The sequence below is a fragment of the Elephantulus edwardii genome, unplaced genomic scaffold, assembly GCF_000299155.1.
Source record: "Elephantulus edwardii isolate Elephantulus edwardi_28Jun2011 unplaced genomic scaffold, EleEdw1.0 scaffold00015, whole genome shotgun sequence".
Classification (NCBI taxonomy): domain Eukaryota; kingdom Metazoa; phylum Chordata; class Mammalia; order Macroscelidea; family Macroscelididae; genus Elephantulus; species Elephantulus edwardii.
The window spans coordinates 8,394,418-8,420,002 of NW_006399765.1; the positions used below are offsets into that span (position 1 = coordinate 8,394,418).

Genomic DNA, 25,585 nt, shown 5'->3' on the forward strand with positions numbered 1-25,585 from the left:
ATAAAAAACAAGAAAAAAAAAAAGAATCTTCTGTTTATAAGTTATACGTTTAACATGTATTCTCCTCCTTGTTCCTGCTTCTTTGAGCCACAGAAATTCTGTGTTCAATCTCATTGAATTATTTGAGAGCAGGATTCTTCTATATTGAGTTTTATCCTCTGCATCCATCCCATCTAGTACCTGGAATACAGGTACTAGATCAGATAAATGAGTTCTCCCTTCTCTTTTAGACACTCCTATGTGGATTTTTGCTCTTGAACATAGAGTTGTTATGTACTGTTGTGTTTGGAAATGACTTGTAGAAGATCCTTGAGTGAATTTTCGGAAATAGTAAATCACATAGGAGTAGATTCCCTATCTTGCTCCAACAAAAAAACCTGGTGGACTTGAACCATGAACCTTTGGGTTGACAGCACAACTCCTTACCACTAAGCCACCAGAGCTCCTGACTTTTAGCCTCAGTACCTGATCCCCAAGTTGCAACTGTTTGTGTTTGATATCCTTTGCCTTTTCCCCCTTCTGACCAGTAGTTAGAACAGGAGAACCAGTCTGTGTGCAGCAGAGTGGAGGCAGCGGAGCAGGCAAGAAATGCCTTGCAGACGGACCTGGTGGAGGCAGAGAAGAGCCGGGAAGCCCTATGGGAACAGAAGATTCACCTAGAGGTACAGCTGCAGAAAGCGGAGGAAGCCAGAGCTGACCTGCAAGCAGATCTCTGGAACATCCGAGAAGAAAAGGAGGAAATTCAGGGGAAACTAAGCGAGGTAAGAAAACAAAACAAACTAAATGCCATCTTTTTAGATTTTAATGCATGCTCTAAAAACCGCTCAAACTTATTGCCACAGAGTTGGACTCCCACCAAGTTTTCTGAGGCTCTAAATCACAAGAGAAGAGATCTTTCACCCAAGAAGCCACTGGTGGATTTGAACTGCCAACAAGACACAGCCTCTGGGTTAGCAGCACAAATCCCCATAGTCAGGCTGTGGCAGCAGAGCTCACTAATACACATTACTTAAAATTAGAACACTACCAGGATGGAAGTTTTCCTTTCTAAAGTGACCAGTGCTACTAAGTCTTCCATTTTTTCTAAGAAAGAAATATGCAAGCAGTTCTCAGATTACGAGCAAGTTCCTTTCCTATGACTGTCTTGAAGTCAAATTTGTACATATGCCAGAACAGAGGTATGATTCATATTTAACATCTAACTGATGTCACATGTTTGTCTTAGACTATAGTGTACATTTACATGCATTAAAAATAATTTAAAAACACTTCCATAAACACTAAAGCATCTGTGTAGCCTAATAACATAGCAGTAAACATAACAGTTCCTGCCAGCAAGTCGGTTCCACCTCGGAGAGACCCTCCACCAGGGTTCCAAGGCTGTAAATCCTAAAAGCAGGAGACTGTCCGTCTTTCTCCCAAGGAGCCACAGATGATTTCAGGCCCCTTGAAATACATCATAATACAGTTATACAGCAAACATTTTTAACATAGTAATACAGTAGTAATAATAATAATATTTTATGTGTGTGTATAGCACTCTTTTTTTTTTTTTAGGATCTTGAATTTTTAAAATAATGGGTTTTACAGGGCTTGGTTTGTAAATTGTACTAAAGTCAGCTGTTTGTAGCCTCCAGGAACAACCTGGTAGAGCAATGGCATATGTGTGTGTACATGCTGTCTTAGCTATCTAGTGCTGGTAACAGAGATACCAAACTGGGTAACTTTGACAAACTTATTTTCTTAGTTAACCAGCTAAAAGTCCAAATTCAATGGGTTGGCTTTAGGAGAAGACATCTCTCTGTCTTAGCTCTGAAACAAGGTCCTTGTCTCCCTGAGATTTTCTTGGGCAATTCAGGTGGCTTAGTATCTCTCTTGCCCCATCTCTTCATCTCTTTCACCCACTAGTTAACAGTCGTCTCAAAATAAATGGACTCAAAGTACACCCTACACTAGTCCTGTCTAAGTAACATAACAAAGACAACGCATTCCCAGATCAAATTAGGATTTACAGTAGGTGTATTTGAGGGAACATATGCACATCTACGGAGCTGCACTACCAACTCAAAGGCACATCGAATCCGCCAGCTGCTTCACGGGAGAAAGATGGGCAGTCTGCTCCTGTGTGATTTACTGCGTCTACAAAACTGCTGGAGGGTCACCTATGAGTCAGATCCGACTTGACAGTACACAACTGTGTAAATTTAGTATGATTAGTTCTAGAAATGACTTTCCAGAGTTTTTAGTTGTCATTCTATTACTTCCTTTTAAAAATTTCCATGCTCTTTCTCCTCCACCTTAACCTGCAAAAAGTGGTGATGACAGTGCCTATACATGAGACTGCTTGCAATTGTGAGTTCCGGGGCGCTTTTCTTCACTAGTCCTGCCACCTTAGTGTCACCTCTCCTCCATTCCTCACTTTCTACAGGACTCCCTTTTCTGCTTCTCACTCCCCTCACCCCCTACTTCTCATTCCCCTCACCCCTACTTCTCACTCCCCTCACCCTTACTTCTCATTCCCCACACCCCTACTTTTCACTCCCCTCGCCCCCTACTTCACAATAGGTACTTCTATTGATAGCATTTCATGCGTATTTCACCATACACCTTTCACACTCTATTGATGTTGTCTGTTGACTTGTCTTCACCATTAGACCCAAAACTCCTTAAGTTACGTGGGAGGAAGTTACTCATCTTTCTCTTGAGGAGCAGACGATGGATGTGAACCACCAGCAGGCACCACCATTGGGTTAGCAGCATAAATCCCTACCCACTAGGCTGCTGGAGTTGTCTAATGGGTTAATTAGTTTTGTTAGGTGCCCTTGAGTAGGGAAGTATATCAATTGAATAAAGTGGGCAGGGGCCTCGGTTCCCAATCTCTTGAGCTGATGGCTCTCACCTGGTAGAATTAAGTTCAGAAAACGTCGTGCCCCAACTGAGTCTCATCCTTTTCTTCCCCTCAGGTGTGCCACCAGCAGGAAGCTGCCACAACTCAGCTAGAACAGCTGCAGCAGGAGGCAAAACAACACGAGGAAGTGTTGGCCAGAGCGGTCCAGGAGAAGGAAGCCCTAGTACGAGAGAAGGCAGCTTTGGAGGTGCGGCTGCAGGCTGTGGAGCGAGACCGGCTGGGCCTCTCTGAGCAACTACGGGGGCTCAGGTAGGGCCCAGACCTGTTGAGCCAAGGGTAGAGCAGAGCTTTGGTGAGGTGAGGTGAGGTGAGGTGTAGCCAAGCTAAGCTTCCTGCCTACCCAGTTAGGTTCAAAAGAGTTAGCAGTTTATACTGCCACCAGGTAGCTAGTATTTAGCACCTCACTCTTCTTAATGAAGGCTAAGGGGCCTTGGTGGCCAAGCATTCAGCTGCTAACAGAAGTTGGCAGTTTAAACCCACCCAAACACTCTGTAAAGACTTGGCAGTCTTCTACAAAGATTAGAACCTAGAAAATCTTCTGGGACAGTTCTACTCTGTCACATAGGGTTGCAATGAGTCAAAAATTGACACAGTGGGACCAGCATCAACCATAAGCACCTTGAAGGGTAACAAGTCTTTCTGGTTTCTAAACCTCATAGCTCAGCCAAGGAGCTTCTAGAGAGCAGTCTCTTTGAGGCCCAGCAACAAAATTCTCTGATAGAGGTCACCAAGGGGCAGCTGGAGGTCCAGATTCAAACTGTCACACAAGCCAAAGATGTGATCCAAGGTGAGAACCCAACCCCAGTTGGTTAGAGCCCATTTCAGTGCCTGAGGATGACGAAAGCCATCCTCACAAGCCCAAGGCCTCTGAGATAGGAGGGCCTCATGAAGTGGGGGCAGGGCAGAGACTCAGAGACCTGACCCTGTTCCTGGCGTCTTAGGGGAAGTGAGGTGCCTGAAGCTGGAACTGGACGGTGAACGGAACCGGGCAGAGCAGGAACGGGATGCAGCCGTCAGACAGCTGGCCCAGGCTGAGCAAGAGAGCCAGGCTGCCCTGAGGCAGCAGAAGGCAACCCATGAGGAGGAGGTGGACCGGCTCCAGGAGAAGTGGGTCAGTGCCGAACATGGCTGGAGGCGGGTGGGTGACACACACATGACCTCGCTTAAGTGATTACTCCACCTGCTGACTCCTGGGCCAAATATTGTTGCTGATAAGAGTAAAATTGGGATTTTCCGTCTTTCCTGTTAACTTTTGGAACTAGAGTGTAAAATTTGATTAGGGTGGGGGTTTTTTCCTTTCAACTCTGTCTCTTATTTCTTTTTCCTTTTTTGGGGTGGGGTATGAGTGAAGGTTTACAAATCATTGGTTTTTCATACAGTCATTTCTCAGGGTCTTAACCAGTTCAGTAACTGTTTCACAGGTTAAATGTTTGGCTGCCAACCCAAAGGGGGGTTCAAACCACCAGTTTGAACAGATGACACCAGATAGGGCGGGGTTCAGATCCATTGTTCACGAGGTCTCTGGGTCCCGGTCGACTCAACAACACCTAAAAACAAACAGCTTCACAGGACAAAGATCTGGCAGTCTCCTTTTATAAAGATTGCAGCCAAGAAAACCCGCTATGGGGCAGTTCTCCTCTGTCACAGAGCTGGGATTGACTTGGCAGCGCCTAACAACAGCTTATTCACTGCTTCGGGCAGGGTTGATGGAGTACTAATTGCATTGCCAGCCAGTGCTGAGGGTTGAGAATACAGTGAGAGCGACCTAGACATAGTTACCCTTCTCAAGCTTCAAGGTTTGGGAAAAGACAGATCTTAAGCAAGCTAAAACATAAATGAGTAAATGATCCTAAATTGGGGAAAGTTCTACAGGGGAAGAAAAAGAACTGCTTGTTACATAAGAAAGAATAACAAGGGGGATTTATTTAGATTGCGTGATTGGGGAAGGCCTCTCCAAGAAAGTGTCAGTTGAGCCGAGATGGAAGGGACAGTGAGATGGGGGCTGGGAAGAGCATTCCAGGTGGTATGAAAGAACTCAGTGTGCTCCAGGAATTGAAAGGAGGCCAGTGTAGCCCGAGTGTCGTAAGTGGAAGGAAAGATGACGGTGGAAGAGGTTGAAACACTAGAGGCATTCCATTAAATAAATACATAACTCAAAGTTTATATGCATTTTAAAGGAAAGGGTCAGGAAAATACTAATATGATGATGATGATCGCAGTTACACACTGGGTGCTTCTCTGCTGAGCATTGTTCAGTGTGCTTTCATGAATGATCTCAATCCTTGTGAATACTGGGGAATTAGAGATGGTAACATAGGTAGCCTTCCTCCAGAGCCCAAGCTCTCAAGCACTGTCCCAAGAGCCCCCAGAGAGGGGCTTGGACTGGTCTGGGAGATCAGGGAAAGCTTTGGTCCTGGTGAACCTCAGAGAGAAGGCAGAGTCTCCCTGTCTTAATGCCCATGTGTAAGATAGGGAGATAACCTAGCTAGTCATTGGGGGTGTGTGTGTGTTTCTGTCTGTATTAGGGATAGGAGGGTAGATCACCAGACTTGTCTTCTGAAGTGCCTCTGCGTACAATTGAACCCTCAACCTTTTGGTTAGCAGCCCAGCTCATGAAGTGTTTGCACCATCCAGGGACTCATTTGCTAAGCCTCATGTTTTGAGAAACTGATTCTGCAGCTTTGAGTAGAAGCATGTGAGCAACAGAGTGCTGCCCCAGTTCATCATGAGGGCTGCCACCTGTGCTGTGGTTGCTTTAAAATAGTAGTCAGAGCTTAGGTTAAGGGGAATTACACTTTAGAAAGCACCTTTACATGTATCATTTGGACTTTTTAAAGTAATTATCTTTTGATTCTTATAAAATCTGATAAGGATGAGTAGCCCTACTTTTCAGATGAGGATACATGCTTAGAGATGCATGAAGGTCACATAGCTATTCCGATCCAATTCTCCTGCTGTTTCTGACCCTTCCAGTTCTAACTGAGTGCTTCCTTCTTGTGGCCAGGAGAAAGAGCGCTCCTGGTACCAGCAGGAGCTAGATAAGGCTGTGGAGGACCTAAAGAGGGAGAAAATGGAGCTGGAAGTGAGGCTGAAGGAGCAGCAGGCAGAAACCGAGGCTGTCCGGGCACAGAAGGAGGAAGAGCGGGCCCAGGCCGAGAGTGCCCTGTGCCAGGTGGGGAGTCCTGAAGGCTGGAGCTGCACGTCCAGTCTGTGATCCCCTGACTCCAAGAGTGATGCAGCAAAAGGGCTCCCCAGGGAGGGTACAGCTTGCACACTGTGCTGCCAGTGAGCAGAGCATGAGCCCCGTTAGCTGCTGGCCCAACAGCATGTCCCATTTCCTGAGGGAGGGTTCACATTTACCACTTCCCGTCTGCTTGTAGACCAATGACAGTCTTTGTACTTCCTGGTTCTGCGTCAGTGAATTCAGACTATCCTTTACCCACGGCCCCCACCAGAAGAGCCATAGAGCCACTGCAGTGTGCTTATAGATGAGCTGGTAACCCTGACCCAGCAAGCCTTTGCCCCTCCTGCCCCTCTGCAGATGCAACTCGAAACAGAGCAGGAGAGAGTGTCCCTCCTGGAGACTCTTCTGCGGACCCAGAAGGAACTGGCTGATGCCAGCCAACAACTGGAACGGCTGAGGCAGGACATGAAGGTTCAGAAGCTAAAGGAGCAGGTGTGTTGGATGGCCGGGGCAGGGGAGTAGAGAAGTTACACTCATGTGCTCATCCAACAATGAATACTAGGTGCTGTACTTGCTGACGGCTGATTAAGCACATAGAGGTGTGACACAACAGAGGAGCATGACAGATACAGTCCATGCCCTCAAGGAACTTGCTTTCTTGTTGGCAGAGACAAGAGAAAAACAAGCAGAGGTAAAATAAATAATTTGTCTGTAATATATGCTGTGAAGGAAAGAAATATGATGATATCATTGAGAGTGATTTTAAAAAGACCACTTTTGTGACTTCCTGGATAAGGAGTTGTGCTGCCAACATAAAGGCAGGTGGTTCGAATCCATCACTTGCTCCTCAGGGGAAAGATAGGACAGTTTCCTCCTATGTGACTTACAGCCTCTGAAAATCCACTAGAGGGTCAGCCGTGAGTTGGTCCTAGTTTAACAGCAATTAGTTAGTTGATTGAACGACTCATTAGAGTTAGTTAGTTGATTGAAGGACTCATTAAGAAGGTGACATTTAAGATGAGACGTGAAGGTTAAAAAAGTAGCTAGCCACATGTTACCACATAGATAAACCTTGAAAATATTATGTTTGGTAAAAGGAACCAGTCACAAAAGGCCACATATTTTATGATTTAGACTTTTGTATGAAATGACTTCCTTAGAAGGGAGGATGACAAAACTTCATCTCACATACTTTTAGACAGGAGAGACCAGTCCTTGGAAAAAGTAGTACTTGATTAAGTTGTTGTATACCATCAAATTTGGACCAACTCATAGCTAACACACACACCCCGCCCCCGACAGATTTTCAGAGAGAGTAAATTGCATGGGAGGAGATGGCCCATCTTTCTCCCTTGGAGCAGCTGGTGGAGTCGAACTGCCTACGTTTGGATTGGCAGTACAACTCCTTAACCCACTAGGCCACCAGAGCTCCCTCTTGGTTAAGTAGAGGATCAGTGAAGAAGAGGAAGACGTAACGGGATGGATTGACATAGTGGCTGCAACAATAGACGTGGCGATTATGAGGATGGTGCAGAACCGGAAAGTTTTGTTCTTTGGTACATGGAGCCACTCAGAGTTGGAACTAACTCAACAATGTAGACACAGAAAGTAGATTACATAGCAGCTGGAGATTCAAAGCCAGGTGTGGAATAATTAGAGCTTAACTGCTAATCAAGGGGTCAGCAGTTCGGCCTCACCAACTACTCTGTGAGAGAAAGATGTGGCAGTCTTTAAAGATGTACAGCGCTCAAATCACTGAGAACTGGCATAGACTCCACACCAGCGAGTTTGGAGTTTAGGGCTGGAGATGGGTTTAGGGAAGATATGGGGAGTGACAGCTAAAGGGTGTGGGATTTCTTCCTGGGATGATGAAAATGTTCCGTGGTGATAGCTGAACGAAATATATTTAAAATATTGTGTGCTTCAGATAGGTACACTACATGGTATGTAAACTATATTTCAATAAAGCTATTTTAGAAAACCATAACAATAGAAGCAAGCTGTTTGAAATGCTCTTTGTTGTTGTGTACCATCGAGTTCTTATCCATAGCTGACCCTCCAGCAGGTTTTCAAAGGCACTAAATCACACGGGAGGAGATAGCCCATCTTCCTTCCACTGAGCATCTGGTGGATTCAAAGTGTATACCTTTGCATAAGCTGCACAATTCCTTACTGCTAAACCACCAGAGCTCCCTGAAGTATGCTTTAGGTAGAAGAAATGTTATCCTAAGGTTCTGGGACAGAAAGGAAAGGAGTCAAGGTCAGAAACGGGGTCTGTGTGTCTTTAGCATGATAAACCCAGAGGGAAGAGGTCGGAAGGAGTCCCATGGCATCAGAATGGTGCTTGGATTTTGTTTTAAGGGCAATGAAACTGTTGAATGGTATTTAAAAATGGTGGTTGGACATAATTTAATACTTAGTTTTTCGGTAACTTATCAAGGGGGTGTTTCCAGAGCACAAATGGAAATAAGGATATGAGAATAAGGCTGTGAGAATGGTCTGAGTAAGAGATAAATGCCAACATGAGGACCCTGACCAAGAGAGTCAATACCCTTAGTGAGAAAGGAAAGGCACTTTGAGGAAAGATAAATGGATTTAAGGAGGCAAGAACATCATGAAAACAACATAGATTCCTGGGTCCACCCTCAACTTTTGCCGACAAGGATTTCAAGACCAAGGCCCCAGAAGTCTTCCTCTAATCATTGCTGTTTTCCTCCTGCAGGAGACCAGCGGGATGCTGCAGCACCAGCTCCAGGAGGCCCAGCGGGAGCTGGAGGAGGCGGCCCAGCAGCACCGAGATAACCTCGCTGCTGTGCAAGCAGAAGGCAGCACCCTGCTGCAGGACAAGATGGACCTGCAGAAGCAGGTGACCGCCTTCTCTCCATCCAGCCCCACAGCCCTTCGGCACCATGTTCTTCACTCCCTCCTCAGAACAGCCATGGCCAGGAGCCTGGGATGGGAAGAGTTGGCCACAGGACTGAGTGGAAAGTTCAGGGGTACTCAGCCCTGCTCTTTGGCTGTCCCAGTTTCACTTGTTCTTCCTAGCCTCCCCATAAATCCAGTCTTTATTATTAGGAGATTTAACTTTCTACTCAGATGTTTCTCCCTCTCAAAATCCTATGCAAATAACTGATGCTCTGAATTCATATATGTATATATAGTGATGGTTGTGTGTCATTAAGTTGGAACAGACTCCTAGCTAACCTTCCATTGGGTTTTCAGAGTCTGTAAACCACACAGCAGGCGGAGGTTGTTCATCTTTCTCCTACAGAACAACTGGTGGATTTGAACCAAGAGTCTTTGGATTGGCAGCTCAGTTCCTCACGACTAAGCCAGTGTGTGTGTGTGTGTGTGTGTTGTTGTTGTTGTTGTGTGCCGTTGAGTTGTAGACAACTCAGCGACCCTATGAACGAAAGACCTGAACACTTGTATAACTTTTCATCATTTCTCCAAGTTCATAGACTTTCCAGAGGCAAGCTATTTTGGAAGTGGATGCCATTCCGGCTTCCAAGCTTGTTTTAATCGGGGAGCTCCACCAAAAATAGATAGATAGATAGATACATAGATAGATACATAGATAGATACATAGATAGATATACATTTATTCAGCACTTTGCCTCTAAGAATAGTTTCATACTGCCAAGATTGTTATTCAGGCCTGCCTTTATAAAGAATGATGTTGGGGACCCAGACGTGGCTAAGGACAACCAGAGGGATTGGTAGAGATTCCAGACCTTTTGAAATGGGCCAGTGACAATAAAAGCCTTAAAGGGCCTAACGCCCTTAGAGACAGACTCTTCCACTGGTCCCCTACCCTCTCTTGAAATTCATGCATTTAACTTTCTAGGTGGAGGATTTGAAATCTCAGCTGGTTGTCAAGGATGACTCATGGAAGCTGATGGAACAGGAGGTCCAGGAGAAGCTAAAAGAGTGTCAGGAATATAGCCAGATTCAGAAGGAACTGGAAAGAGAAAAAGCCAGGTAATTTAGATAAGCCATGCGGTTGACTTTTTGCCTGTCTGTCTACAGTGGTCACTGTGAGGTTGATAGCTTCTTTACTCAAGTCACCTAGCAGATAGTTCTTGAGCGTTTCATATCTCTAGGTCTGGTCTGTCTATGTAGCTATGTGGAGAGGTCATTAGGTAAGGGCATTTTCTGGAGGTTACAGTTTAGATGAGAGAGTGTGAGATGTAACCATCCATTTGTTGGGTTTTTTAAATTTTTTTTTTATTATTTTTGTGTGAGTGTACCGTCAAATCAGATCTGACTGGTACAGGAGCAGATTTTCCCTCCTTCCCCGGCAGAGCATCTGGTGGATTCGAACCGTGCGCCTCTGGGATTGTAGTTGTAGCTCCTTGCCACTAGGCCACCAGAGCTCCCCTGCAACCATCCATTTGTATAAGGCCCTGAGACAGATGAATGGCTTGGATATTTGATTCAACTGAAAGTGGGATGTGACTGGAGCTTTGAGGTTTGGGGTTTTTTTGTTTGTTTTTTTGAAAGGAAGCTAAAGAAGCTTTATTAAGGGGTCTCCCAGGCAGGATTCTTTGTTCTGTAGAGAGAGAAACAGGCAGAGGGACAGACCAGGGAAATAACGCACTCTAAAGTGGATTAGGGCAGGTTGTTTTTTGTTTTGTTTTGTTTTGTTTTAATTATTTTTGTGTGTGTGCTGTCAAATTGGATCTGACTGGTACAGGAGGAGATTGCCCCATCCTTCTCCAGGGAACCAAACCGCTTACATCTGGGGTTGCATTGCAGCTTCTTGTCACAAGGCTACCAAAGCTCCCCTTAGGGCAGGTTTTATAGTAAGGGTCTTTAGTGAGGGAAGGGAGGGACATTCTATTGTGGTTTAGCCTTGTGGGTGGTCTTCTAGGGAGGGAAGAGGGGGCCACTCCATGGTAGTTGAGGCCGTTCACTCCCTTTGTTGACATGTGACTGGAGCTCTGTGTACAAGGAGAGAGTAGCATGACCCAGACAAGCGGTATATCACTCAGGATTTTGTAGGCCACAGCGAAGAATTTCTAGTTTCAGCTTAATAGTAAGCTATTGGAGGATTATAAGCAGAGAAGTTGACCTGATCCCATGTATGATATGTCAGAACATGATAGTAATGGCATGAAACATCAGGAGTAATGTGAGACCTTTCAGAATGAGGAGTGGCATATATCCCCAGTACTATAGGAGTCAAAGAGACAGATCCCTTTAATGATGAAACTAGATTTCAGATGACAATTGGAGGCTGAACCAGGGTGAGGGTGGTAGGGAAGGGGAGGAGAAAATAGGTCCAGGGAATTAAGGGAGGACAGGATCATTTCTGTTTAGTTACAAGTCAGGTGTGGACAGCATGAATAAACTCTGATATGATGAAGGTCTTTGATTTGGGGAGCTACATGGATAAAGTTGCCATTCACAAAGCTGGGTAACACAGTAGGAGATGTCTCAGGGTAAGGAGAATTAAAAATCAGATGGAGTTTTGGACATGTTAAATTTGTGGTACTTGTATAGATATAGCTGTAATTTACCAAAGAAGTCTTGTTAAAATGAAGTGTCATATGTATGGATTATCTAGGGTAGTGTTGGATGCTTGGTAGGTACACAATAAATACTAGCCATTATGGTTATGCTGTAATCATCGTCATTCAATGCTATGTTGAATAACCATCAACTAAGAAAGTGTTTCATTCCCTGGGAGAATGGCCCAGCCCTCTGACTGATCTCTTATGTTTTATTTTATTTAAGCCTAACTCAGGCACTGATGGAAAAGGAACAGAGACTCTTTGTCTTGCAAGAAGCTGACTCTGTTCGACGGGAAGAGCTGAGCTCCTTGCGCCAGGACATGCAGGAGGCCCAGGGAGGGCAGAAAGAGCTCAGTGCCCAGGTACTTCCTGCCCTGGTTAGGAGCCCTGCTTCCTTGGTAGAAGCCTATTCCTGTATGATTGTTTAAAGTTCTCTCACTGAGAAACTCCTTTTTTTTATTCCATATTGCACAGTAGGCTCTGACCTCAGTCACCCTGGCAGGAGAGGGGGGCCAGGACTGGTCAGGCTAGAGGCTTGGGAACTTGATCTATAGCTGAGAGTGGTCGCTTGACATTAGGAATTTGACAACCAGAACATAGTGGTCCAGGGGGTGGATGGAGCACCTGTGGGCCTGCTTCATGCACATCTTTGTGCCTTTGTTCTGGTTGGTAAGATGGCGCTGGAGAAATTGCGCAAACGGGTATAAGCAAGTACTGTACAGATCAGCTGGGCAGCTATCGGTGGAGTCCCCAGGAATTCAGTCTACTGACAGAAGGACCCCAGACCTTGAGTCCAGAAGACAGATGGTGTTGGGAGGAGGAGGGGAAGGAGGAAAGGAGAATGAGAGGTAGGTTGTAGGCTGTAGCATTTAAGGACTCAGGAATGGTTGTTAGACAGTCCTGGGTTTGATTCCTGTCTCTACTGCTTTCCAGTTGTGTGAGCATCGGATTTTTTTTGATTGATAAAATAGGGATAATCATCCTAGCCGTTTTGAGAACATGAGGAATAATGAGACAGTGGACAGATATGAAATAATGAGATCGTGTGTCAGAAATACTGTCAACGTTCCAGAAACGTTGGCCATATGACTGGTCGGTGTCGGGTTTCAGGACAGAATTCAAACCAGAGGCAGAAGCTCATTTTTATAGCCCAATCCGTGTGTCAGGAGTCAGGGCAAGGCCAGTTAGTAGGTAGGCATCTACCTGCTAGGTGTCAGATGTGGAGTGACACCTATTTCAGAGACCTCCCTACCTGCTGGACAACTGACCCTGAAACCCCTCCAGACCTAATCGAGGTTTACACAGGAATTGAGTTGTGGCCAGCCTGGGAGGAAAAGATATCCCTTCCCTGCTCGGAGTAACGACACATCCTCCTTGGCAGGTGGAATTACTAAGGCAGGAGGTGAAGGCAAAGGAGGCCGACTTCCTGGCCCAGGAAACCCAGCTGCTGGAGGAGCTGGAGGCCTCCCGGATCACAGAGCAGCAGCTGCGAGCTTCATTATGGGCCCAGGAAGCCAAGGGAGCCCAACTCCAGCTGCGACTGCGGAGCCTGGAGAGCCAGCTGGAGGCGCTGGCTGCCGAGCAGCAGCCCGGGCACCACGCCCAGGCCCAGCTGGCCAGCCTCTACTCTGTCCTACAGCAGACACTGGGATCTATTTGTGAGAGCAGGCCGGAGCTGAATGGTGGAGGAGACTCTGCTCCCTCCCTGTGGGGCCCTGAGCCAGGTGAGGCAGTCACCCAGGATCGCAGCCCTTTGAGTCAGACCTGAGCCTCCTGGGAGAGAGGGAAGAGGATGCAATTCCTTAGACACCAACTCGAGAATTCATTCTGATTCAACCTCAGCTCTGCCATAGCTGTGTATCCTTAGGCAAGTCATGTCTGTGCTCTGAGTTTGGTTTTGTTTATCTGTGAAACGAGAATATTGGCAGTCCCTGGAGTCCAGTGATGGCACAGTTAAAAAGCACTTGGCACTTAGAACTCACCCAGGAGCTCCCAAGAAGACAGGTCAAGTGGCCTGCTTCCTGAAGGCTACAGTCTTAAAATCCCTGTAGAGTAGTTCTCTGCATGCACAGGGTCACCGTGAACTAGAATTCACATGATCACAACCAACAACACAAGTCTCTAATCTCGGAACTTTTCTTAGGCATTAGTGAGCTTGCAGATGTAGACTAGCTCATAGAGTTCCTGGCACTTACTAAATGTCTAACAGATAATAACTAGCATTACCGAGTACCCAATATGTTGCTTGGCACATAAGTAGTTGACCTGTCAGTAAGGGGTTCTTTGATTGGTGGAGGTATCCGTGGCAAGACCTAGCCATGTCTAGTGGGCAGGCTGTGGCCAGCTCTTTTCATAAGGGCAGTTTTCATAAGGAGATTCCTCATTTTTTTTTCCAGACCAGAATGGAGTTAGAAGCATCTTTAGAAGAGCGCCCCTCCTCACCGACTTCTCAGCTGAGGCGGTAGCATCTGCTCTCCACAAGCTTCAACAAGACCTGTGGAAGACTCAACAAGCCCGGGTAGGTTCCTCGCTTGTCCTTCCTTAACTCTTCACCTCCACCCAAAGCTTGAGAAAAAAGACTCAGAAGCTCTTTGGCATGAGATCAAGTTCTATCTTTATTGCTTACTGCCTGGCAGCAATAAAAAGCATATGGATTTTTCTAAGCCTTGATTTTATTTGTAAAGTAAGACAGATAATGCCTGCCTGCTGGGAGAGTTGTGGAGATTAAATGCATGAGGGATTTAAAAGAGCCCTGTAACCATGAAAACCCTGTTGATATATAGTATTATTTTGCAATATTTTCCTCAGCCATGAATTATTCTTAATACCAAGACCTCCAAGAAAAACCTGTCAGGTTACAGGAATGATACTTGAGGTTGCTAGGCCTCTTGAGCTTGAGCTAAATGTCCCACAAATTCTCCTCACAGTGATTCCCCTCAACTTATCAGTTAACAAAATTTGTTGTTATTGATTGCCGTTGTTGTTGAGTCAAGCACAACTCATAGCAACCCTTTGAACAAAAGACTTGAAGCCTATCATCGTTTGTTAAAGTTCGCAGAGTTTCAAGATGCATGTTGTTTAGGAAGGTGATGCCACTCCTGCTTCCAAAATTTGAGCACCCCCAATATACCAGCTACTTGGAGGTAGGTATACAAACAAGAGAAAGATCTGACTTTTGCCCTTAAGAAGGGTTTGTGACATGGCTGAGAAACCAAACTGTATTCTAATATAAGGCAAGATTAATAGGGTCAAAATAAATGCAATTGATGCATTATCAGAACTAGAAGGAAGGGGCAGTTCATTCTGACTTAGAAAGGGTTTGGGAAAGGCAGAGGTGACCTCTGGGATAAGCTTTGAAGTCAAGAGTTCAGAGAGAGATGAGATGGCCCTTGGGCTTTAATCAGTTCAGTTTTAGTAACTGTAGTCTTGACAGAAGGAGATTCTAGGCCCCAGGCATTTGCAACCACGCCTGCCATCACCTCAGGCACCAGAAGTTCCATAATAACCCAGCAGCTTCTGAGTAGATCGTGAGGGCAGACCACCACAGAAGCTTAGGAGGAGAGAGCTAGAGCCTGAGACTGGGATTGTTTTGGATACAAGGAGGAACTTGAGTTTAGCCAGGACCTTTCTTTCCCAGGATGATCTGAGGGATCAGGCTCAGAAGCTGGAACAACATCTAACTGTTACTGAGGCTGAGAAGAACCAGAGTCACACACAATTGCAGGACCTACAGATCCAGCTCTCCCAGCTCCAGGAAGGTGAGAAGCTCAAGACAGGGAATTGGGTGAGAAATCTCAAAGTGGCAGGATCAGGCCAAGCAGCCACCCTTTCTAATGATTACCCACAACTGTTGGGTAATACCTAGAAGCATCTTGAGATTGGTAATGACTCCCTTGAGCCATTTTTCTGCTCTACATGATCTTTGAGGACAATCCTGGGGAAAGGGGTTAGGAGATACAGTTTTGGTGCACTAAGAGGAAGAGCTGACCAGCCAGCCTTCCATCTTTTGTTTCTAGAAGAGATGTTGTTGTTGTTAGGAGCCATTGAGTTGAGTATGACTCATAGCAACCCTATGAACAGTGGATCTGAATCCTGTCCTATCCTATGCCATCTTCACACTTCCCTGACACCGGACAAACAAGCACTGTACCAATTAGAACAATGTTCTCCCAAAACATAACAAACTACCAGTTTAATTTGTATCTCTAATAGTAACTCAGTCTTCACACCAAGCAGCTTTTAATCACAAAGGCCTGCCCACTGGGTCCTGATTGGTTTAAACAGAGGCTTTCAGCCCACGTCTGATTATTAATCAAAATGACCAATCAGCTGAGACCTTCCAGAATCGGACTGCTTCAAACAGGAGCTCCCAGGACCAGAGATATGACAGCATAAAATTCTATATCTCTTGCCATTTATATAAGTTACTTATATTTATCATCTCCAACTATGTCCTCAAAATGATTAACCTTTTCATGGTAGAAGGATTATGGACTTGTCTAGGAGAATATATCTGTGTTACAGCCCAGGGCTGGAAAGAGTGATGACTAGAGAGGAGAGGAGAGGGTCTTGAGGCTTAAAGCTCTACTCCAGAAGAGAAGAGGACTACTTGAGGAGTGGCTCTGGGCTTTGACAGTATCATAAAAGGGCTCCCTGCGAGTCCTACGAGTAAAACTGGCTCTCCATCAGGGAGCACTGCTTTGTGGTAGACTTCCATTGCCAACCCAAAGGCAAGATGTTTGAATCAGCCAGCTGATGGTAAGGGAGAAAGTTGGGCAATCTCCTCCCACATGATTTTTACTGCCTCTGCAAACCCACAGGAAGGTCATCTATGAGTTGATTCCCACTTAGTGGCATATAACAATATCCACTCATCAGACTAATCATTTTGAGAACATGTTACGTGTTCCAGGAATAGTGACCATCTAACAGAGCAACCCACGGCTCTAGGAACCTCAGCAAAATTACAGAAATGAGTATTAAAAAGGACCTCCCGTGTATCTTACTCAACCTAATCTGAAGACCAAGGTTAAACATCTATGTATGTCCAGACAAAGAAGTGTTAGCGTTATTATCAGGCATTGCAGAGTCTAGAAGCAACAGGAATCCTAGACAAACAGGAACAGCTGGCAGGTGGGGGATGACTCTACAAAATTGATGTAATTCTCCCCTTCTTGGCTCTCCTCCTCTCTGAGTGTGCTTCCTTATCCTCCATCTGTCTCCACATCCTTCTTTTCCCCCACCCCAATCATGATGAGCCTTGCTTCACTACTTTTCTTTTTCCCAAAGAGAAGTCCAAGTGTGAAGGGAAACAGAGCTGCATGGAATCTGAGCTGATGGAACTGCACGAAACTGTGACATCTTTAAAGAGCAGCCTACAGCAAGCAGAGCTACGTGAACTTGAAGCCCAGGTAAAGTGGTCCTGGTTTGGAGGTGGGAGACAGCCTTAGGGTTATAGCTCCCAGTCCTCCTTGGCTTATAGTCATATGCCCCAATCACAGACTGTTTCCAGATTCCTCCACCAAGTGTCTCAGCTCTTGTGGCTGTTCCCATGTCCCTGAGGCCCATCAGTGTCTCTGGCCCTGGAGAAAAAGAGTAGGGTAGGCTCATTCGTACCAGGTGTTCTGTGAGCATGATAGAGCCTTGGGGCACGCTAGGAATGTTTTGGTTTCTTGTTTTGTTTTTAGAGTATCAGCTTCAGTGAAATGCACCAGTTCTTTTTGTCTGAGTTTTAGTCATTCCTGATATCCCAAAGTAATGGTGGGAGGTGATGGTGCCAGAGAAGTATAAGCCTAGGGTGTTTTTGCATTTTGTTTTTCAGAATGAGCGAGAATTACTTCAGGCAGCCAATGAGCACCTGCTGACCCAGGTAGAACATCTGCAAGCCTCCGTCACAGAAGCCAAGGCTCAGGCAAGTGTGGCTGGAGTCCTGGAAGAAGACCTGAGAACCGCCCGCTCAGCCCTGAAGCTGAAAAGTGAAGAGGTGGAGAGTGAGCGTGAACGAGCCCAGACCTTGCAAGAGCAGGGCGAGCTGAAGGTGGCTCAGGGGAAGGCTTTGCAGGAGAACCTGACTGTCCTCACCCAAACCCTATCTGAGAAAGAAGAGGAGGTGAAGACTCTCCGGGGGAAAATCCAGGAGCTGGAGACGCAACAGGAAATGCAGAAGACTGCTCTGGAAGTGCTGTCTCTGGACCTAAAGGAGAGGAGTCAGGAGGTGGATCTGCAGCAGGAGCAGATTCAAGAGCTGGAAAGGTGTAGGTCTGTCTTAGAGCATCTGCCGATGGCTGTTCAGGAGCGTGAGCAGAAGCTGTCAGTGCAGAGAGAGCAGCTCAAAGAGCTCGAGAAGGACCGGGAGACCCAGAGGAACCTCCTGGAGCATCAGCTTCTAGAACTTGAGAAGAAGGCCCAAGTGATTGAGTCCCAGCGAGGCCAGATTCAAGATCTAAAAAAGCAGTTGGTCACTCTGGAATGCCTGGCCCTGGAACTGGAAGAAAACCATCACCAGATGGAGTGCCAGCAAAAGGCAATCGAGGAGCTGGAGAGCCACAGGGAGATGCAGAGGGTGACCTTGACCCACATGACCCTGGACCTGGAGGAAAGGGGCCAGGAGCTGCAGGTCCAGAGCAGCCAGATCCGCGAGCTGGAGAACCACAGCTCCCTGCTGGCCGAGGAGCTTCGGGAGCGGGAGCAGCAGATAAAGTGCCAACAGGAACAGATCGAGGAGCTGCAGAGGCACCAGGAGCGTCTGACCCAGGATCTCGAGAAGAGGGACCAGGAGCTGAGACTCCAGAAGGAGAGAATTCAGGTCCTTGAGGATCAAAGGACGCTGCAGACTAAGATCCTGGAGGAGGACCTGGAACAGATCAAGCTGTCCTTGAGGGAGCGGAGTCGGGAGCTGGCCTCTCAGAGGCCACACACGCAAGAGCGGGTAGAGGAGGGGAGGAGTCCAAACAAGGGTCAGCGCGGGAGCCTTGAGCACATGAAGCTGATCCTGCGCGACAAGGAGAAGGAGGTAGAGTGCCAGCAGGAGCACATCCAGGAACTTCAAGAGCACAAGGAGCAGCTGGAGCAGCAACTCCAGGGCCTCCACAGGAAGATGGGTGAGGCCAGCCTGCTCCTGACACAGCGAGAGCAGGAGATGGTGGTCCTGCAACGGCACCTTCAGGAAGCCAGAGACCAAGGGGAGCTGAAAGAACAGTCGCTTCAGAGTCAGCTGGAAGAGGCCAGGAAGGCCCTGGACCAGAGGCATCAGGAGCTGGAGGCCCTGCAACAGGAACATCGGCAGACCCAGAGACGAGAGGAGAGTGTGAGGGAGCAGGTGAGCGTGCTCCAGGGAGAGCTGGAGCAGGCCCATGTGACAATAAAGGAGCGCCAGGAGGAGCTTGAGGACCACAAGGAGCAGATGCAAAGGCTGCAGGAAGAACTGGCAGTGGAGGGTCAGCGGGTCCAGGCCCTGGAGGAGGTGATGGGGGACCAGCGGGCTGAGTCTCGGGAGCAGGAGAAAGCGCTGCTAGCCCTCCAGCAGCAGTGTGCTGAGCAGGCGCAGGAACATGAGGCGAAGGCCAGGGCCCTGCAGGACTGCTGGCTGCAGGCTGAGGCAAAGCTCAGGGAACGGGACCAGGAGCTGGAGGTCCTGCGGGCGGAGAGCCAGTCCTGTCAGCATCGGGAGGAGGCCACGCGGGACCAGGTGGAGGCCCTCCAGGAGGCCCTCGCCAAGGCACAGACCACCCTTCATGAAAAAGAGCAGCTTTTCCACGGACAAGCAGAGTTGAGCCACAGCCTGGAAGCCGGCACTGCCACCCTGCAGGCAACACTGGATTCCTGCCAGACACGGATCTGGCAGCTAGAGGAAACTCTGAGGATCCGAGAAGATGAACTGCAAGACCAGGGTCTTCGACACCAGGAGGCCACGCAGCAGCTCCAGCAGACACTTACCCAGAGGGAGGAAGAGCTGAGACATCAGAAGGAACGGGGGCAGCTACTCGAGAAGTTTCTGGCCCAGAAAGACAAAGAGGATATAATCCAGGGGGGCCAGGGAAAAGAAGAGCAAGAAATGCGAGACCTTCGTGAGAATCTAAGGGAAATCCAGCTGACTCTCGCCCAAAAGGAAGAAGAGATCTTGGAGCTGAAAGCAGCTCAGCAGAGGAGGAACTTGGAGGAGTCCCCCAAAAGCCACCAAACCTCCCCAGTGGGGGAGCCCTCTCCAACACTGGGTTCCATCGGGCCCAGGATGCAGCAGGAGCTAGAGCGACTCCAGGAAGCCCTGAAACAGACAGAGGCCAGGGAAATCGAGTGGAGGGAGAAAGCCCGGGACCTGGCACTATCCCTGGCCCAGAGCAAAGCCAGTATCAGCAGTCTTCAGGACGTGGCGGTGCTCCTACAATCCTCTGTCCTGGAGCGGGATAGGGAGCAGCAGAGGCTTCAGGTGAGTCAGTGCAAGGGGTATAAGGACCAGGGGGCAGAAGCTGTCTGACTGAGCTCAAGGGCTGCTGCCAGTGTGGACCTTGTGGCTCCTTAGAGGTAGGAGAAAGCTGAGGTCAAGAGCATTGTGAGAGAAATGGTGCTCAGCTACTGTCTCTGGCCTCGTTGAGCTAGTCTGGTGGATACCTCATTATAATGCACTGTATTGGGTACCTGACAAGGGAAGTGCAGCGTACTTTGAATACACTGTTGGAGTGCCTACCTTTTCCCAGAGCTGGGTGCTGGTAAAAGTGGCATTTCAGATTAGACATGAGAGGGTTGGTAAGGAATTAATGAAGTACATTTCTAGACACAAGGAGCATGCATATTTAACAAAGCATGTAATCACTTTACAAAGGCGTACGTAAGCCAATAAGGGGTGACATAACAGCCATGTGTGTGAGTCCTGAGCCCATGCTCTCTCCACAGGACCTCAGAACCTCTAACCAGACTGGGCTTCCAGTCCCAGCTTACTGGTACCATTGGGTAGGTGATCCTCTGAGTTTTTGTTTTACCCAGATGAACGTTCTAGGACAGAATAGCTCAGAGGTCCTGGGGAAAATAAGGCTAGCCTGATTAGAATTGTGAACTAGTTCTTCTGAAGATGAAGGACAGGGTGAGTGTGCATCGGAGGTGGGCATGGTGTGCTTTTTCCACACTTTGATGACCTAGGAGGAGCTGGATCTCACCAGACAGGCTCTGGAAAAGGAGCGACTGTCCAGCCCAGGCCCTGCCAGAGCCGACCAGGGACCAGGAGTGGTAAGCTGGGCCGTGTGGGAACCTTCAGCGTAGAAGGGAGCACCTTTCCTTGTCCCCTACCTTTGGGAAATGTGCATCCTTGAAGCCCTAGCCCCCCAGACTGGTCGTTTTCTAATCTTTCTGGGTGACTACTCAAGTGAGATACACAGGTTTCCCACAGGTCTCGGGAGTGGAGGCTGAGCCCAGTCCTGAGATGGGTGAGAAGCAGAGACAAAGGCTGGAGCACCTACAACAGGCAGTGGCGCAGCTAGAGATTGACCGGCACAGACTGCAGCGCTACAATGTCCAGCTGCGGACCACTTTGGAGCAGGTGAGCCACTTTGCCGTCCGCAGGTCTCTCTTCAAGGCTGAGCCTGTATCTCCATTTCTTGTGAAACCTTTACAAGCCAGAGTCAGCCAGTTATAGTCCATGGGCCAAAGCAGCCCATTGCTTGTATTTAAAAGTAAAGTTTTACTGGAATTCAAATAATGCCTTTCATTTATGAATTGTCTAAGACTGTTTTCCCAATACAGCAGAGTTAAATAGCTGCACAGAGACCTGATGGCCCACAAAACCTAAGATGTTTATTACAGAAAAAGTATGCTGACCCTTGCACACTATGAGGGGCTGACCCCAACCCTGGAAAGACCTCGGGCCACTCTAGCGTTTACTTTGCCCAGGAGTTCAGGTTTCTGTGCCTGCTATCACTACACATTTGATCTCCAGTCTTTTTCTTTTTTTTTTAGCAGCCAAGCTTTTATTTATTTAGTCATTGTTGCACATTTCCTTCTCTCTCCTCTTCCCTCAGCCCACCCTGCAATGTTAGAGATTGTTGTCATACATGTGATGTATATTCATATATTACTCTTGCATAAGTTCTTCTCCTGTTCTACTACAGTGTTCATTATCTATCCATTCTTTTTCCATTCTCTCCCCAAACTCCCACCCCAGTCTGTCCTGTTTTGTAACTGTGGTGTTATGCAGTATTTGTCCTTTTGTGACTGAGAAATTTCACTCAGCATAATGTTCTCCTGGCTTCCTCATGTTGTTTAATCTTTTTTTAGTTCATTGTTTTTCAGTACTGCATAATATTCCATTTTGCAAATGTACCATAGTTTTTCTGTCCTTTTGTTTGTAGATGAGAACTTGGGTTGCTTCCATCTCTTTGCTATTGTGATTAGTGCAGCAACAAACATGGGTGTACATACTGACCTCCAGTCTTAAGAGCCAAATCCAAACCTGATTTTTCATTGGCATCTGAACAGGTTGAGCGAGAGCGAAGAAAGCTGAAGAAAGACTCCATGCGTGCTTCCCGGACAAGAGTCCTAGAGATGAGTGAAGCCACAGCACCGCCGGCCACACAGCAGGTTTGCCACCGCAAGAGTGCCCAGTCCTGGCTACCTAGATGCTTAGCTCTCGGCTCTGACGAGGCCCTGGGGTGACAGCCCAGGCTCTGTGGGTATGGGTGGAGTTAAGGCTAGCCCTGCCTTCTAATGAACTCTGAAACTCTCCACTGACAGTGAAATCTGCCCACTGCTTAGGAGCAAGGCTCCAGGCTCTGCCTGGACCTGCTGTACAGGTGTATGCGGCGCCTGCCAACCTCTGTGGGGCAAGGAGCTTGCAGGCAGCTTCGCAGCTCTCTTCAACCTCCTTGCCCTTTTTAGTAATTAATTTATAAAACTAGAGTCTGTTATTTTCTAGGGTCAGGATTCCCTTTCTTGGCTAAAGAATTCAGGAAAAATCCCCAAACCAGTTTTCTTTTTGCTGATGTTTACCCATCAGTGGCCACAGCCTTGCAACCTGGTAGGGAGACTATTTCCAATCTTTCAGCCTCCATCACCTTTCCTTTAAGTGTGAGGTTAGTACCTAGTCAGCCTTCCTCACTGCATTTTTAGCTCACAGCCCAGAGCTACCATGAAATAGATGGTCTGTGTGTTCTTACATGAAGAAGTGCCTCAAGGGAAGCAAATGCTACCCAAGTGTTTCTGGTATGAGGTCTCCGTGGACATTGTCTTTCAAGTTGTCGTAGACAAGAGTAGGCCTCTCCTTGCCCAAGGCCCATGTGCCCTATCGAGGTTCAATCAGATTGCAGACCCTTCAGGCCCATAGCCCTGCCTGACCCCTGAAGCTGTGATGAGCTAGCTCGAGGATGCTGCTCAAACTCTGGAGCAGGCAAGCATATTCCAGCCGGAATGGTGTTTGTCTCCCACAGGATGGAATTGGAGGACAGACAGGCTCCTTGAACACCAAGCTTGTGGCAGAACTGCAGAAAGAGGTACCTTCTGGAAAGATCCATTTTCTAAGGCCTTCTTGCCCTCCTTTGCATGAAAACCACTAGGCATTAGTATCTGCATGTGCTCAATCTTTTGTGCACCTCTACAGGGAAAGGGGAAATAGTGCCTGCCAACCGAGAACGTGAGTGCGCGGAGGCAAAAAAAACCCCCAAACAATCCCTAGTCTCACTTCAGAGGGGAGGAGTGGGAAAGAAGGCATGATCTAGGGTCCAGGCCTGCAGGTTCATGCCAGGAAGGTAAAAGGACAGGAAGAGCTCCGAGGAACAGATAGAATATTCTAGAAGGACAAACTGAAACAAGCAGAATTATCAGTTTACTCTGTGTCCAAATACACCCCTTAGAGAGCACCTTCCACTTTGTTCACCAGGCATCTCTGCCTCAGCCTAGTCCCAGACCTTGTCTAAGGTCCCAGTTAGCACACCCTCTGTGGCCTCAGTATACCCAACTAAGAAATGGAAAGGTTAATCAGTGACTTTCAACCCTTCCTGTATCTCCTGGGAAGTTTCAGGGGGAAATGCTGATTGATACCGAGGCCTTATCCCCATATAATTAAGAAAGAATAGTTATTTAAAGCTCCCAAGTGGAATGTGATAATATTTCTGCAGTAACTAAAATGTTCTCTATCTGGATGGGGTGGGGGCTACATTGATAACTCATCAAAACATACATAGTTAGTCCCTGACTTAAAACAAGATTCTATTCTGTGACCACTTACTTTATACATTCACTCTGTATTTGTCTTTATGAGTTGGAAACATTACATATAAACATACATCTGCTACAATATTGTACATAGGATGGTTAATCTCTAATTAACAGTGGAGTTTTCACACTGGTATATGTGGCATTCCTTGTAACTCAAACACCTTGTAAATCAGGGATCACCTGTACTTAAAATCTGGGTATTTTATTATGTATCAATTGCCTCTCTATTGAGTTGATGAAAATATTCTTCCCTCTCCTCTTCAAAACTTCCCATTTGAGTCTTAGGTGCAGCCAGGGTTTAGAATCACTGGATCTTCCATTGAAGATAGGTGTATGTGGTAGAATGGACTCAAATACTGGTCCATCAAGAGCTACAGGAGCAGAGAGCTGGAAGACTCAGGGTAGCTTTGAGTCTTTCAGTTCCTCCCTCCTTCCCTCTTGATTTTTCTGCCACCAGGTGGCCCTGCTGCGAGCCCAGCTGGCCTTGGAGCGAAAGCAGAAGCAGGACTACATCGCCCGCTCGGTGCAGACCAGCCGTGAGCTAGCAGGCCTGCACCATAACCTCTCCCACTCACTCCTCGCTGTGGCTCAGACCCCCGAGGCCACTGTCCTGGAAGCTGAGACCCGCAAGTTGGACGAATCCTTGACCCAAAGCTTGACATCCCCAGGGCCAATCTTGCTGCATCCCAGCCCCAGTCCCAGTGCTGCCCAGGCCGCCTCCAGGTAGCCCCTGGAGCCAGGGCAGGATACAGACCAACCAAGGAACACTCTGATAGCAGATGATGATTGTCAAGTCCAACAACACAGCTATAAGTTTGCCAAAGGATAGATCTGACTCTGTTGACCAGTCTGGGATTCCCAGGGCAGCTGATATCGTCAGGAGGAAGGCAGGCAGAGCCTGGAAAAAGATCCAGTATACGGGACTGAGAAGAATCCCCTTCACCTGCTGGCCTCCAGGACCACCCGAGGAGAACCTTACCCTTCCTCCTACCTCGAGTTTATTATCCTTGCACCCCACCCTTGCCACCCCTTTCCTCTGCAGTAATAAATGGTCTTTGCATTTGTGTGCTGCTCCTGTCTGTTCATGCATCTAAGGAGCACAAGAAAATCAAGGGCATTTATTAAAGAATTTACCCAAGATTCCAGTCAGGTGCCATGATTATATGAATGTTGTGTGCCCTACTAGGGAGGAGTTACAGAAGAAGCATAAGACGTAGTCTCTACTACAGACAGCATGCAGTCTAATTGATGATAATGGACCAACCCATTCATGAGTCTGAGACAATTCTGTACACCAACTACGAGTTCTGGTGAAAGACTGATGAAAGGAGGCATGAAGTAGCCCTTTAAGAATGAAAGGAGTTGGGAGAGGTGATTAAGATTATTGGAAAGGACAAGTTTGACAGAGGTGGGGTGCATGGGATAATGGAGGACATTGGGATCTAGGTTTGAACTCCTGGTTTATGAGGGGGCAGGAAAGCAAAAGTTCTTGCCTTCAATTCTCAGGCCTTAAAAGCACACAGTTGACCTTTGGCTGAAGTCAGTCTCTGGTATTCAAAGCCTTATGCTGGTCTCATTCCTCTTCTCTGGATCAGTAGCCTTGAGGTTATGCCTTCCTGAGCATATCACCTGGAAAGAACTCTGCTGCCCTGTAGTTCAAATGTGTGTCAAGTCATCCAAGAGGCCAGCTTGTGGCAGGACTTGTCCGTTACACACAGACAGAGGGGGAGGCAGTCCGGACTGAACCCAGCTGACAGGAGTAAGATCTATGGTTGGCAA

At 47.4% G+C, this 25,585-nt stretch overlaps 1 protein-coding gene and 1 pseudogene across 1 annotated transcript in view; both read left to right on the top strand.

Annotated features, from left to right (window-relative positions):
* The window catches only part of CEP250 (centrosomal protein 250kDa), a 41,214-nt gene extending 16,681 nt beyond the window's left edge, over positions 1-24,533 (top strand). The window contains exons 14-32 of the mRNA XM_006881478.1: positions 531-761; positions 2,964-3,157; positions 3,568-3,695; positions 3,850-4,019; positions 5,913-6,080; positions 6,450-6,584; positions 8,815-8,958; positions 9,940-10,073; positions 11,832-11,970; positions 12,990-13,332; positions 14,005-14,126; positions 15,246-15,366; positions 16,898-17,019; positions 17,430-20,033; positions 20,741-20,827; positions 20,988-21,137; positions 22,073-22,174; positions 23,020-23,082; positions 24,264-24,533. Coding sequence (XP_006881540.1) covers positions 531-761; positions 2,964-3,157; positions 3,568-3,695; positions 3,850-4,019; positions 5,913-6,080; positions 6,450-6,584; positions 8,815-8,958; positions 9,940-10,073; positions 11,832-11,970; positions 12,990-13,332; positions 14,005-14,126; positions 15,246-15,366; positions 16,898-17,019; positions 17,430-20,033; positions 20,741-20,827; positions 20,988-21,137; positions 22,073-22,174; positions 23,020-23,082; positions 24,264-24,533 — 5,427 coding nt within the window. The remainder of the gene's footprint in view (positions 1-530; positions 762-2,963; positions 3,158-3,567; positions 3,696-3,849; positions 4,020-5,912; positions 6,081-6,449; positions 6,585-8,814; positions 8,959-9,939; positions 10,074-11,831; positions 11,971-12,989; positions 13,333-14,004; positions 14,127-15,245; positions 15,367-16,897; positions 17,020-17,429; positions 20,034-20,740; positions 20,828-20,987; positions 21,138-22,072; positions 22,175-23,019; positions 23,083-24,263) is intronic.
* On the top strand, positions 11,058-11,451 carry LOC102849675 (annotated as a pseudogene).
* Positions 24,534-25,585: the final 1,052 nt, after the last annotated feature.